The sequence below is a fragment of the Caenorhabditis remanei genome, chromosome V (genome assembly GCF_010183535.1).
Source record: "Caenorhabditis remanei strain PX506 chromosome V, whole genome shotgun sequence".
Classification (NCBI taxonomy): Eukaryota; Metazoa; Nematoda; class Chromadorea; order Rhabditida; family Rhabditidae; genus Caenorhabditis; species Caenorhabditis remanei.
Window position 1 is genome coordinate 20,774,152 of NC_071332.1, and position 14,370 is coordinate 20,788,521.

Sequence of the window (14,370 nt, forward strand, 5' to 3'; positions counted from 1 at the left end):
TTCTCAGGTCTCGACTGAATAAACAACAAATTTCCGTTTTGATCTCCACAGTAATCCAATAAAAATTCACCCTGAAACCCTACATTCTGATAAACCTCTTTCTTCAATTCATTTTCTTCCAAGTCATTCAAACCCTTTTCCTTTTGAGAAATGTTAAATTGGGAATCTGCAGAAATCTAAATAAAAAATAGACATTAATAGCTCACCGGCCCGGGCCTTCGGGCCTTGCCGGGCCGGGCCGTAAATTTGCAAGTATAGTTAGAATCAAATAATGACCACACGGGGAAAATCCTTGTGCAAATAGTTGATAGGATTAATTTTACAAAGTAGTTTTTAAAAACCCAAAACGTTTTCTCAACCCCATTATCACAAAAAGTTAATAACATAGTGATAAACAAGTATCGCTCTTAGTTTCACTATTTCGTCTCGGTCCGCCCTACTTGTTAACATGACCTCCTTTACTATTTATCCTAACCACTTTTTATTTGTGTTCTCATTTTCTTCTATTATCATGTTATTCCCACTAATTTCCCCTTTCTCCTAACAATACCTTTTGTTCAAATGTGTATTCGAATGATACCTCCAGAAGACGTATCGGTTGGTTCAATATCTGCTACTCAATCTATTACTCAAGCTTCTCCAATAACAACTGTACAATGTACTGCGTCATCATGCCAAACATCAACGACTACACCGGTAAGAGTGACCCCTGTAATGGTTTCTCCTGTAGCCACAGTTACTGAAACTGTTGCACCTGTAACCACAGCACCTGTAACTGTTGCACCTGTAACCACAGCAACTGTGACGATGGCTCCCACGTGTAAGTAGAATCCACCAATTTCTATTGAATATTTGGACTTTATTTCAGTGTGCACAAAATGTGATATAGCTGCGATCGCACCAGTGATGGAAGCCAACACAGTTTTTGAGAATACGTGAGCTCTTTTTGAGAATACGTGAGCTCGTAAATAACAAAAATAAAAATATTGAAACGGTTTCAGAAATACAGTAGGAGTCGATGGGTGCACACAAACCAATGCGATATGCAGAAGAACCGATGATCAAGTCTGTACAGTCACTTTATCTGTAAGTGAAGAGAAATTACCCAGAATTTTTGTCTCGGAAACCCTTCCAGGCAACAAATGCTGCTGGGACTTCTACTATTTCCAGTGCTATGAATGTGAAACAAGTCAGTGGATTGCTCACTTGTCAGGCTGATGGTACCTACTCCAGTGGCTCAGTGTAAGTGAAATTCAGTGTCCATTTAATAGCAGATATAGTTTTTAGCACAGGAATCACCAAACTTTTGTGCACTTTTGATACATGCGTACCTGGTAAGAGCGGATTTTATTTTTTGTAGCATTTTAATTGTGTTTCAGCTTGCGCTACATGTGACACAGAAGCTGTCAAACCATTGATGAATCCACCCAATTCAGACTTTGATTTATTGTGATTTTCAACATTTTTAGGCTTATTTTGCCTTATTCATCAATACTTTGCAGCGATATTACCCCTGCTGGGCAAACATGCAAGAGAATCGTTGTTGGTTGTCGTACCACTGTTATGACTTGTTCTTCAGTAGTTCTTTACGTGAGTTGAAGACTGAAACTGTAAGGAAACAAGCATTAAACCTACAGGCTGAGATTGGTACAGGAGGAGAAGTGACTATCAATTCAGCTACCGGTTCGGATAGTGTGTCTGGAAATGTTGACTGCGGAACTGATGGAAAAGTAACATTCGGAATGACAGGACCTATTGTTAGATTTCGTTGTGAATTCAACGGTTGTTGACACCTGAACTCTCTTTTTCTGAGACTGTGTCATACAAAGTGTAAAACATTATTGACCTTAACATTAACAGTGTTGTTTTCCGCAAATAAATTAAGTTGGATACTTTATAAGACAACAATTCAAAGGCTTTTGAATTCAAAATAATACTAAACACTCTTGTGTTGTCCTAAACATTTATAGTTAATAGCAAAGATATTATCAAAATGAAGTGGTTTTGCGAATGAAAACAACAACTTTTTATGGAAAATTTTTCGAAAATTTTTAAAAAAATTTTAAAATAGAATAATTTGGAGGACATTTATTAATACAGAACACAGCGATGACAGTCCACAATAAATTCCTTGAAACATATCTTTATCGAGCAGTAGACGCAATTAATCATCGAAAATTTGAATAGATTGTAAAATTTTCATTGGCCGCACCTACGCGACACCTGGAAATCACAAATCGCGGGATCAAAGTGTTAAAATATATTCAAGATTTATATGTGATGGTGAAGAGTTGAGTATCAAGTGTTAATACAAAAAATGTTAGAAATAACACGGAGTGTGCATTTCTAAAACAAAAATTCAAAAATCTTTAAAAAAAAACAATTTTATTCGTTATTTCCATATTTAATTTCAACCCTTTGGTCGAGGTTTTTTAAATTAATTTTTTATGAATAGGGAAAATAATAGCAACTGTGAAAATAATAGTTTTGGAATGGGAAAATTCCGATTAAGAATCCTAATTTTGGATTTTCTCGAAAACTCAGTCAAAAAAGTGTGTTTTTTGATCATAACTCGGTTTAAAAAGTTTCGAAAATTTTCAAACTTTTTGAAATATTTACTTTATTTCTATTCAATATATGCTAAAAAATTCCAGCTTTCCCCGATCAATTTTTAAAAAGTTCATTTTTCGACCTATGAGCACCTACCGTACTATAGTAACCAGGAGTTGCGACCCAATATTGTGCATACGTGTTGCACATGTCCTCATAAGCGTTTTTTGAAAGTTTGAAAGTTTGTAGCTAATTTACACGCCCTAGGACAGGATTACGCCCCCTACTCGAGTCTTACAGAGAATAAAAGCTCTCACCCTAAAGTCGTTGTTTTCGTTGGTTTTGGAAGTCGTTTTTAAAACCCAAAACGTTTTCTCAACCCTCTTCTCACATAAAGTTTATAGCATAGTGATAAACAAGTATCTCATGCTTTCACTTTCCCGTCTCGGTCTGTCCTACTTTTTAACAAGACCTCAATCACTTTCTTTCCTTTCCATGTTTTGCTGTGTTTTCAAGCTGTGTTTTCAATCATCATGATATTTCGAATAATTCTGTCCACTCTCATCACACTACCTATGGTTCAAATGTGTATTGGCATGATTCCTCCAGAAGACGTATCGGTTGGTACAACATCTGCTACTCTATCTACTACTCAAGCTTCTCCGATAACTACTACACAATGTACTGCGTCATCGTGCCCATCAACGACTACAGCGGTAAGAGTGACTCCTGTAATGGTTTCTCCTGTAACTGTAACCACAGCAACTGTCACAATGGCTCCCGCGTGTAAGTAGAATCCACCAAATTCTATTGAATATTGGGACTTAATTTCAGTGTGCACAACATGTGATATAGCTGCGATCGCACCAGTTATGGAAGCCAACACGGTTTTTGAGAATACGTGGGCTCTGCAAATGTAAACAACGAAACAATAAAAATTAATACGGTTTCAGAAATACAGTAGGAGCCGATGGGTGTACACAAACCAATGCAATATGCAGAAGAACCGACGATCAAGTGTGTACAGGAGTCACTTTATCTGTATGTCACTAGAAATTTCCGAGATTTTTTGACTCGGGAAACACTTCCAGGCAACAAATGCTGCTGGGACTTCTACTATTTCCAGTGCCATGAATGCGAATCAAGTCAGCGGATTGCTCACTTGTCAGGCTGATGGTACCTACTCCAGTGGCTCAGTGTAGGCGATATTCAGTGTCAATTTAATAGCAGATATAGTTTTTAGCACAGGAATCACCAAACTCGTATGCACTTTTGATACATGTGTACCTGGTAAGAGCGGTTTTATTTTTTGTAACATTTTACTTGTGTTTCAGCTTGCGCATCATGTGACATAGAAGCTACTAAACCATTGATGGACCCACCCGGTACAGTTTTCGGTTATAGGTAACTTTTTAATGCTTTTAGTTTTAGTTTTCCCTATTCATCAATATTTTGCAGTGATAGCACCCCTGATGGCCAAACATGCAAGTCATACGTTGTTGCTTGTTTTTACTTCGGTAACTTGTGTGCTACAATAAATTTTTATGTAAGTTGAAAATTGAAACTGTTATGAAACAAGTATTAAATCTCCAGGCTGAAATTGGGACAGGAGGAGAACAGGTTATCGATACAATGACCAATTCAAATGGCGCAAAAGCGGAAGTTGACTGCGGAAATGATGCAAAATTAACATTCATGGGAATGTAGGTTTTTGGGTGTGAAGATATGAAAAGTTGATCTGAAATTTTCAGGGGTCCAATTGTTAGATTTCGTTGTGAATACATCGGCTGCACGTAGCCAACGTTTTCCTATTGGATACCCTCTTGTTTGGCCACCAAAGGCAATCCGATGATTGGTTTTCCACACAAAACTAGAACCATCTGTGCCTTTGGTTATCTCTTGTTAAATATATTCCTAAACTTTTTATCATTATTTTATGTTGTATCTGGCATATATTAAATTATTCCAATTCAAACTCCCAATAAAATTTTGCTGACGCCGAAGCTAAATTTTTCTGAAACGTAGTCTTACAAAGCTTAAAAAATTATTCTCCTTAACATTAAAAAACTACACATCGTTTTCCGCGAATAATTAAGTTGGATACTTTAAACGACAACAATTCAATGGTTTTTAAATTTAAACTAATACTAAACACTCTTGTGCTTTTATAACCATATCCCTTTTGCCTAATTGTAAGTTCTATGAGTCCGAAAATAATTTCATTTAGCTTAATTCAGTCTGCACAACTTTTGCTTGTCCAGATAGCTCGGAACTTAATTTTCGCCTCAAGAGATGAAAAGTCTGTCTCTGTCCAGGTCACCGAATTCAGCTGGTTGCTCTACCCCACATTAATATTAGACTAGCGACGGGCCGGAAGTTCAGTACTGAAAAAATTTCAATTTTTTTTTCGAAAAAATTTCTTAAGAACGATTTTTTGTAGGTTTTGAAGGTTTTTGAGAAATAATCTTTAGGAAAAATATGACAACTTTTCAGAAAATAATTCTTTGGAAAAAAATTGTAGTGAAAAAAGTTCAAAAATTCAAACCCGGGCCGGAATTTTGCAAGCCTGATTATTATCTCCTCATAGGAATAATTTTACAAAACAATTTTGAAAAACCCAAAAAGTTTACTCACACAATATCACATAAAGTAAATAGCATTGAGATAAACAAGTATCTCATGCTTTTACTTTCGGTCTGTCCTACTTTTTAACATGACCTCCTTTACTATCTATCCTTACCACTTTTTATTTGTGTCCTCATTTTCTTCTATTATCATGTTATTCCCACTAGTTTTCCCTTTTCTCCTAACAATACCTTTTGTTCAAATGTGTATTCGAATGATACCTCCAGAAGACGTATCTGTTGGTACAATATCTGCTACTCTATCTACTACTCAAGCTTCTCCGATAACTACTACACAATGTACTGCGTCATCGTGCCCATCAACGACTACAGCGGTAAGAGTGACTCCTGTAATGGTTTCTTCTGTGATGACTACCCCTGCAACTGTAACTGTTGCACCTGTAACAACAGCACCTCTCTCGATGGCTCCCACGTGTAAGTAGAATCCACCAAATTCTATTGAATATTGGGACTTAATTTCAGTGTGCACAAAATGTGATATAGCTGCGATCGCACCAGTTATGGAAGCCAACACGGTTTTTGAGAATACGTGGGATTTTCAACTGCAAAAAACAAAAAATAAAAATATTGAAACGGTTTCAGAAATACAGTAGGAGCCGATGGGTGCACACAAACCAATGCGATATGCAGAAGAACCGATGATCAAGTGTGTACAGGAGTAACTTTATCTGTATGTCACAAGAAACTTCCAAGATTTTTTTGACTCGGGAAACACTTCCAGGCAACAAATGCTGCTGGGACTTCTACTATTTCCAGTGCCATGAATGCGAATCAAGTCAGCGGATTGCTCACTTGTCAGGCTGATGGTACCTACTCCAGTGGCTCAGTGTAAGTAAAATTCAGTGTCAATTTAATAGCAGATGTAGTTTTCAGCACAGGAATCACCAAACTCGTATGCACTTTTGATACATGTGTACCTCGTAAGAACAGTTTTAATTTTTTCTAGCATTTTACTTGTGTTTCAGCTTGCGCATCATGTGACATAGAAGCTACTAGACCATTGATGGACCCACCCGGTACAGCCTTTCAAATAATGTAATTTTTAATTGTTTTAATGTCATTTTGCCCTATACATCAATGTTTTGCAGGGATAGAACCCCCGCTGGGCAGACATGCAAAACATACCAAGTTGTTTGTCAGTTCAATGGTGTATCTTGCGTTTCAATTACTCTTTACGTAAGTTGAAGACTGAAACTGTAAGGAAACAAGTTCTAAATCTCCAGGCTATGACCACAACAGGAAGTGATGACATGCTTGTGGAAGTTAATGACGTGGAAATGTTGGCTGCGAATATTGCCTGCGGAACTGATGGAACATTAAATTTCATGGGAACAGTGTAGGTTTTTTGGGCGGTGGGAGATAACAACTCGATTTGATATTTTCAGTACATCAATTGTTAGATTTCGTTGTGAATACAGCAGTTGCTCGTAGCCAACGTTTTTCTATTGGATACACTCTTGTTTGGCTAATAAAGGCAATCCGATGGCCCCCAAGGGTTTTCCCTACATAACTAGTAACATCAGAGCGTTTATCACCCTTTTATTCAATATGTTCTTAAACTTTCATCATTATTTTCCGTTTTTTCAAGTTTTGAAAGTCGTTTTTTTTCAAACGCTTTTTTAACTCAAACTGTTGTCTGAACCCAATTATCACATAAAGTTAATAAATCAATTTTGAAAAACACAAAAAGTTTTCTCAGCGCACATTATCACATAAAGTTAATAGCATAGTGATAAACAAGTATCGCTCATACATAGTTCAATTATTTCGTCGCTGTCCGCCCTACTTGTTAACATGACCTACTTCACTATCTATCCTTACCACTTTTTATTTGTTTTCTCATATTCTTCTATTATAATGGCATTCCTACTAATTCTGTCCACTCTCCTCACACTACCCGTCAGCAGTATGTTAGTGAAATAACAATTGTGCCTCATTTCACAATTTTAAAAGCAAATATCGGTGTTGAAGCTTATAAATCTTAAAAAGTCCTTTGAAATTTTGGTTTTTTTGGTTTAAAACAATACGTTGATATCTAAACATCCTTCTATGTGTTATCATAATCACAGTTAGAAACATACTGATAAACAAATATCTTTCGTGGCTTCACTTTTCCGTTTCTGTATGCCTCACTTTTTAATGTGACCTCCATTTCTATGATTTACTGAATAGTTATTACATCTACAGTGCGTCCAATAATGTTAAAACACCCCCTTAAAATGAAGGTTCCGAGAAAATGGGATGTGATCTGAAAAAAACTGTGAACGCAGTTCGATTCAGAATCTTTGAAAAACCCTATAAACAATTTTCTAGACAAAAAACCTATTTCTGAGCACGTAAACTCAAAAAAACACTTTTTATAAAGATAAGATACTCTCGATTTTCTCGATTTTTCACGCATATGACTAGTATGAAAGAGCTCCAAAACATTATTAATTATTCAAAAACACAAAAAAACAATGCACAATTAACTGGTCTCTCCTCCATTGTTCTGAATAACTTCAATCATCCTATCTTTCATGCTTCCAACGACACTTGAAGTTTTTAGTTGGAAACGGTCAACTTTGTGACTGTGACACGGCCTTCCTGATAGTCTCACAATATTGAAGGTTAGCGAACTATACATATCACAAGTAGAGCTTCATTGTTGTTTTGACAACATTTTTGGGGACGCTCAAAAAGTTTGCACTCAAAATATCTGATATCAATCCATTCCTAGTTTGAAAATGTATTTGTCTCAAATATCTTCAAGACCCCTGGAGATATTTTAATCGTGGAGTTTCTCTATCAAGGGATACTATTATTTGGACAGACTTTTCATTGTCTTCTGGTTATAATAATATTCAAAGTTTTAACACTGGCAACTGTTTATTCATGAATGTTTATACAGATAATGATACTGATGGCTTTTGGTATGTAGATGTATGTTCTAGGTTGTCAAGATTTATTTGTAAACGGAGAATATTATTATAATTATAAAATGAACCTATTTAACATTTTGCCCCAGTTTTTCTCTTACATACAGGCCATGCAGCACTCGCACAATCAACTGAATTCCAGTCACCACTTACAGTACCGGACAAAAAGGTATGAACTTTGGCTGTTTTCAGTGGAAAATTACCAACTTTGAGAGTGTGCCATAGTAATTCTGATTGTCACACCAAGAAACCTTTTAATGGATCATACAGATTGAAAATAGAGCTCCATTTTTGTAGTTGACAACTTTTTTGTACGAACACTCCCTAGAGAGTTATGGTCATTTTAAGACGACAGCTCAAAAATCTCACTATTTTGCACTGAAATTGGTTGATTTGAGGGAGAAATTTCTTTGTCGATATGTAACTTGCTAGAGAGTGTCCGTACAAAAAAACTGTCAACTACAAAAATGAAGTTCTACCCTTGATCTGTATGATCCATTAAAAGTTTTCTTGGAAAAACCGAAACAGGTTCGGCAGTTCTGCATTCTTTGGCAACTTTGGCACCAAAATCATTGTCTTTGGAAGTATCTGAGGCGAGATCAGCGTTGCGCACGATGACACAGCTCTTTCAAGCATCACATGTTTGTGCCAACTCAGCGGCACGAAGAACTGAGACTTGAGCAGCAGGAACAGGAAGAGATTTTCGAACCATGTCCGCAAATGTCTTCTTGTTGTTAGTTGGGGCAGCGGCAACAGTATTCTTTAAGTTGGAAATTTCAGTAGTAAAATTTCTCACCTCAGCAAAAAGAGTGTTATTTAGCTCTTGCAACACCCCAATTACGTTAGCCATCGTTAGTATCAGTTTGCTGAACTCCTCAATGTTGATCTTCTTTAAGTTGTGAAGTTTAGCGACAGAATCAGATAGATTGGGAGTGGGAGTGGGGGTTTGGGGGAAGAGCACACATTTCAATAATAGTTGAATTCGAGGAATTCAATGAATCAATTAAATTAGTTTCAGAAAAAGATTTAGATCTCTTGTCAGTGCTTTTTTCCGTTGGGGAAAAATTGAGAAATCTTTTCGTGAGAGCATTTTTTGTACTGGCATTTTTTGTTTGTGTTAATATTTTCACCCGGAGAATTTTTATCTTGGAAAAAAAAAATTTTTTTGCTGTCAAAAATTTGAGTTTTTTTTTTCGAATGAAACACTATAAAAACAAACGTTTCATTATGTGAAATGTATTTTTGGAAATTTTTGTAGTTTTAAATTTTATTGAATTTGTCTGAATTATGCTGAAAGTTTGGAATTTTGGTAATAATTGGTGTTTTTTCGAGGTTTTTTGCCTTCCTGAAAAATTTCACAATAAGCTCTTTTCTAATTATTGCAGAATTGCTAATCTCACAGCTTTTTACATTTGGTTTACAAAAATTGAATTGAATTTCGAATTGTCGTATTTGTGTGAGGTGCCACCAACTGTTGATGGTAAGATAGCATTTCCAGTATCTGGATCCTAGATTAGGGAGTTATGATTCTGCTATCTGGAATTTCTTTTACAGACTACTGCGACTTCAACTACAACAAGCACTGCTACACCCGCATTGACTATGGCTTCACATTTACTGATGCTTAAGACGCCTGCCAACGAATATGCTCTAACCTGCTATCTATCCATTCCGAGTTTGAAAATGTATTTGTCTCGAACATATTCAAGACCCCTGGAGTGATTGGTGATTAGTGGAGTTGCTCTGTCAACAGGCACAATTATCAACTGTTTATTCAGGAATGTTTATACAGATAATGATACTGATGGCTTTTGGTATGTAGATGTATGTTCTAGGTTGCCAAGATTTATTTGTAAACGGAGAATATTATAATTGTTACGAAATGAACCTATTTAACATCTTGCACCGGCTTTTCTCTTACATACAGGCCATGCAGCACTCGCACAATCAACTGAACTCCAGTCACCAGTTATATAATTCATATACATACAATTCTGGTCCGCTATGAACAATTTCAAGTTATTGTAATCTCTTGGAGTGCCGTCTATCCACATAACAAGATCTTTTGCCGGGGCAACACCACCTAACATTAGATATCCGGTGATATTAAACATGGACGTCACAAATCGGTTTTCTAGTTCTGAATGGATAGATAGCAGGTTAGAGCATATTCGTTGGCAGGCGTCTTGAGCATCAGTAAATGTGAAGCCATAGTCAATGCGGGTGTAGCAGTGCTTGTTGTAGTTGAAGTCGCAGTAGTCTGGAAAAATATATTCTGGGTTGGGTGGAAAATAGAATCGAGTTAGCAGAATTAAAATGTTCTTACCATTAATAGTTGGTGGCACCTCACACAAATACGACAATTGATCCACATCACAATTTCCATTCCCCCACTGACCAGCATCTGGCAAGCTCTCATTGTACAGATAGAATACACAATTGCCGTACCCCACATTTGGGGACCCTGAACACTTTTTGAGGTAATTATCAACTAATTACGGTTTAGGCTTACCTGTCACAAAATTACTATACGAAGTCAAGTCGCCTTGACCAAAATCCCATAGACAGCTCGATTTATCATTTTCATTGCACTGAAGTCCTATCCAGATTTTCCGCAAACCTTGCAATTTCAAAAACTCCCCGATTTCTCTGTTTTCTCCTCCGCTTTTAATGACTACTAGGCTAGCACCTGTCTTACTACATATCTCATAGGCACTTGCTTGTGTGGCAGGTTGAGTGATTAGCTTTAGGCATTTGTTATAGACAAGTGTATAGCCATCAGTGCAGATTGAGTTGGGGTCTGAAATGTGAGATATTGGAAAACTGATGTGAGAAGTATGGTTATGTGCCTGCAGTGGGAGTAGGCGCCGGGCTTAGAGTAGTAGTAGTTGTGGGTAATGAAGTAACAGCAGTGGTGGCTGAAGTTTTCATAAATATGAATTTAGAGCTAACTTTGTACCTGTCGTTGTTTTCGTCGTAGTAGTGGGTGCCTGAGTTACTGTAGTGGTAGTAGTAGTAGTACTTACAGTAGGTATAGTAACGGCAGTTGGTTTAGTGACAGTAGTGACAGTACTCCCGGTTACTGTAGAAGTAGTGGAGTTCGGAGCCACTGTAGCATGTCCCGCTGGTTTCAAGGTCACGAAAAATACAATAAGGAAAATAACAAGGCCAAGAATAAGGAGGGCCAGCAACCCGAGTGATATCATTTTCCAGTAGTCAAGTATAAAATTCACAGCAACGTCTAGGAATGGAGTTTTTTGAGGGTCCTCTGGGGGTTCCTCTGGGGGATTTGCTGGTTCCTGCTCCTCCTCTTGTCTTGGCTGACGGAATCTCACAGGCTCCTCCTCTTCTAATTCAGTCTCTCTTCCCAGTTCATATTCTGGAGGCTCTCCTCTAGCTTCTCTTGACAGTCTAGGATTTCTAACAAATCGAATAGGGTGGTTATATGATTCATCTGGATCGTCTGGAAAATCGGAACTGAAGCTTTGCTTCCCCAATAAAAATCTTACCAGGATTCATTACATGCTGATAGTTCTCCTCTTCTAGCTCTACTCTATGAGAGTCTTCTACATTTTCAGATTTTGCTGATGCCTCTCTCTCAAGGGTAACATGGAATTGGGATCCTGCAAAATAAACATTTAGAAAAAAGTTAAATTCAAAAACTCACCACCCGTTGGCTTCGGCATGTTTGCACTCACTTCCCGAGAAGAATGCGGTGTATTATCAGAACATTTTTGGAATTAGTCTTATCATTAAATAAATTTGTAAATTGTTTGTGGTTTTTGGTCTCAGTTCGAAAAAGGAAGGATTATTTGAGTCATTTTTCTATAAGTATTTTAAATAGGATGTCAAATTAAAAAATTTCATTATCAAAGAAATGAGATTATTATAAAGAGCATTTCGAGTTATTTGGTCGTTTGCACACATACCAAGAAGCTCTAGAACAATTATCAGTGTACCATAACCCATCAGTACTATCATCAGTGTTAACATCCATAAATAAACAATTTCCATTGTTAAAAGTATGCAAATTATTGAATACAGTGTTAGTATAGTCACTCCAGATTATGGTGTTCTTGGAGGGTGCCACGCCTCCAATCTTAATAGTCCCTGGTTCAGAGAATAGAGATGCGATGTATCGGTTTTCGAGTTCTGAGTGAATTGAAACAAGATTTCCACAATTTTGAGCACAAGACTTCTGAGCTTCTCCAAAAGTTAGGATGTTGTTATTGGGGAAATAACAGTTATGATTGTAATTATGAGTGCAAGAATCTGAAAACAAAACTATATATTTGCATGTCCGAGACCCATCTTACCATTACTAGTTGGTGGAACTTCGCAAACAAATGTCATGTTCACTCCACAATTCGTACTTATCCAATGTCGACTACTCTCCTCGTAAGATATACATTTCCCTACTGTAACATTCGGTGATCCCGGTGCAAACTCATTGTAACCTGGATCTGCTTGAATTGATGAAGTGGATCGTCCGTCCGACCAATAGCAAGATGTCTTGACCGCTGTTTCGTTACATGTGAGACCAATCCAGATACGACTCACTCCTCTTTCCCTGAGATATTTTTGTAGAGCATTTGTAGTCTAAAAATCTTCTTTTTTTTGCACTAAAAATTTTATCTTACTGTACAACTATTAATCATGACCAATGCTGCGCCATTGTTCTTCAAACACTCCGCATTAGCTGCTGCTTGATCCAGTTCATCAGGTATATATTTCCAGCAAGTGTGCACTTTCTTGTACTGAGTGGTTGCATTGAAACCTTCTGGACATACTGCTAAGGATTCTGTCGGATTGAAAACGAAAAATATGAATACACAAGTTATGGTAAGGAAGAAAGACTTCATTTTCTGAAAGTGTTTCCTTTTCAATTCTTTAATACCCATAACATAATCCTATTAATTTAACATTTGCAGGGAGAATCAAAGTGTAGGAAACGGAACCCATGAATCAACCGGTAGGAAATGTAATAAATAATTTTTATAGTCCTTAATCCATGCCACTCACGAAAAGCTGTAAAACCGTACTTCAATAATTTCCTTCCTCTCTTCTTCATACTCATAGTTGATAACTATTTTATAAGTGACATCCTTCTTTAGTACAGGATGTCTCAGAAAAGAATTTCCTTTTGTTGATTTATAGTGAAGCAAATTTGAGTCATTTTTCTATAAGTGTTTCAGATAAAATGTCAAATTAAAAATGTTTTTATTATCAAAGAAATAAAAAAATTTTAATCAAGTATTAGAGCATTTCAATTTATTTGGTCGTTTACAAACATACCAAGAAGCTCTAGAACAATTATCAGTGTACCATAACCCATCAGTACTATCATCAGAATTTACATCCATAAATAAACAATTTCCATTGTTCAAAGTATGCAAATTATTGAATACGGTGTTGGAATAGTCACTCCGGATTATGGTGCTCTTGGAGGGTGCCACGCCTCCAATCTTAATAGTCCCTGGTTCAGAGAATAGAGATGCGACGTATCGGTTTTCGAGTTCTGAGTGAATTGAAACAAGATTTCCACAATTTTGAGCACAAGACTTCTGAGCATCTCCAAAAGTGAGACTGTTGTTACTGGGGAAATAGCAGTTGTGATTGTAATTATAAGTACAGTTATCTAAAAGCAAAACTACATATTTGTATGTCCGAGACCCTATCTTACCATTACTAGTTGGCGGCACTTCGCAAACAAATGTCATGCTCACTCCACAATTCGTACTAATCCAATGTCGACTACTCTCTTCGTAAGATATACATTCCCCTACTGTAACATTCGGAGATCCCGGTGCAAAATCGTTGGCACCTGGATCTGCTTGAAGTACTGAAGTGGATGGTCGGCCGTCCGACCAATAGCAAGATGTAGGAACACCTGTTTGGTTACATGTGAGACCTGTCCAGATACGACTCACTCCTTTATCCCTGAGATACTGTTGTAAAGCATGTGTGGTCTGAAACCGTATTTTTTTTCTCGCACTAAAATTATATCTTACTTCACAACTGCTTATCATCACCAATGTTGCTCCATTGTATTTCAAACATTCAGCATCAGCTGCTGCTTGATCCAAAAGATCAGGCATATATTTCCAGCAGCTCTCCATTTTCATGAACTGAGTGGATGGGTCGAAACCATTCGGACATATTGTTAAGGATTCCATTAGATTAAAAAGAAATACTAATAAAACAGTTATAGTAATGAAATACTTCATTCTTCTGAAAGTATTTCCCTTTTCAATTAT

At 36.9% G+C, this 14,370-nt stretch overlaps 5 protein-coding genes across 5 annotated transcripts; 3 read left to right on the top strand and 2 right to left on the bottom strand.

The window, feature by feature from the left end:
• Nucleotides 1-561: 561 nt before the first annotated feature.
• GCK72_021669 (uncharacterized protein) lies at nucleotides 562-1,790 on the top strand (the record flags this gene model as incomplete). The annotated part of the gene is made up of 8 exons (XM_053734419.1): nucleotides 562-820; nucleotides 869-935; nucleotides 1,002-1,086; nucleotides 1,136-1,242; nucleotides 1,288-1,334; nucleotides 1,380-1,449; nucleotides 1,503-1,590; nucleotides 1,638-1,790. 8 exons carry the CDS (start codon nucleotides 562-564, stop codon nucleotides 1,788-1,790), a joined length of 876 nt encoding a protein of 291 aa, XP_053583332.1.
• A 1,293-nt stretch (nucleotides 1,791-3,083) lies between these two features.
• On the top strand, nucleotides 3,084-4,257 carry GCK72_021670 (uncharacterized protein; the record flags this gene model as incomplete). The annotated part of the gene is made up of 8 exons (XM_003092407.2): nucleotides 3,084-3,336; nucleotides 3,385-3,451; nucleotides 3,504-3,591; nucleotides 3,642-3,748; nucleotides 3,794-3,840; nucleotides 3,885-3,954; nucleotides 4,009-4,096; nucleotides 4,144-4,257. The coding sequence occupies 8 exons, from the start codon at nucleotides 3,084-3,086 to the stop codon at nucleotides 4,255-4,257; spliced, it is 834 nt and encodes a 277-aa protein (XP_003092455.2).
• Nucleotides 4,258-5,377: 1,120 nt separating this feature from the next.
• GCK72_021671 (uncharacterized protein) lies at nucleotides 5,378-6,535 on the top strand (the record flags this gene model as incomplete). Its single annotated transcript, XM_003092409.2, has 8 exons — nucleotides 5,378-5,609; nucleotides 5,658-5,724; nucleotides 5,778-5,865; nucleotides 5,917-6,023; nucleotides 6,069-6,115; nucleotides 6,161-6,230; nucleotides 6,284-6,371; nucleotides 6,419-6,535. 8 exons carry the CDS (start codon nucleotides 5,378-5,380, stop codon nucleotides 6,533-6,535), a joined length of 816 nt encoding a protein of 271 aa, XP_003092457.2.
• Nucleotides 6,536-8,741: 2,206 nt separating this feature from the next.
• GCK72_021672 (uncharacterized protein) lies at nucleotides 8,742-11,799 on the bottom strand (the record flags this gene model as incomplete). Its single annotated transcript, XM_053734420.1, has 8 exons — nucleotides 8,742-8,873; nucleotides 10,039-10,373; nucleotides 10,440-10,577; nucleotides 10,626-10,913; nucleotides 10,963-11,031; nucleotides 11,136-11,576; nucleotides 11,623-11,736; nucleotides 11,781-11,799. The coding sequence occupies 8 exons, from the start codon at nucleotides 11,797-11,799 to the stop codon at nucleotides 8,742-8,744; spliced, it is 1,536 nt and encodes a 511-aa protein (XP_053583333.1).
• Nucleotides 11,800-11,999: 200 nt separating this feature from the next.
• GCK72_021673 (uncharacterized protein) lies at nucleotides 12,000-14,289 on the bottom strand (the record flags this gene model as incomplete). The annotated part of the gene is made up of 5 exons (XM_053734421.1): nucleotides 12,000-12,385; nucleotides 12,430-12,683; nucleotides 13,409-13,751; nucleotides 13,797-14,082; nucleotides 14,125-14,289. 5 exons carry the CDS (start codon nucleotides 14,287-14,289, stop codon nucleotides 12,000-12,002), a joined length of 1,434 nt encoding a protein of 477 aa, XP_053583334.1.
• Nucleotides 14,290-14,370: the final 81 nt, after the last annotated feature.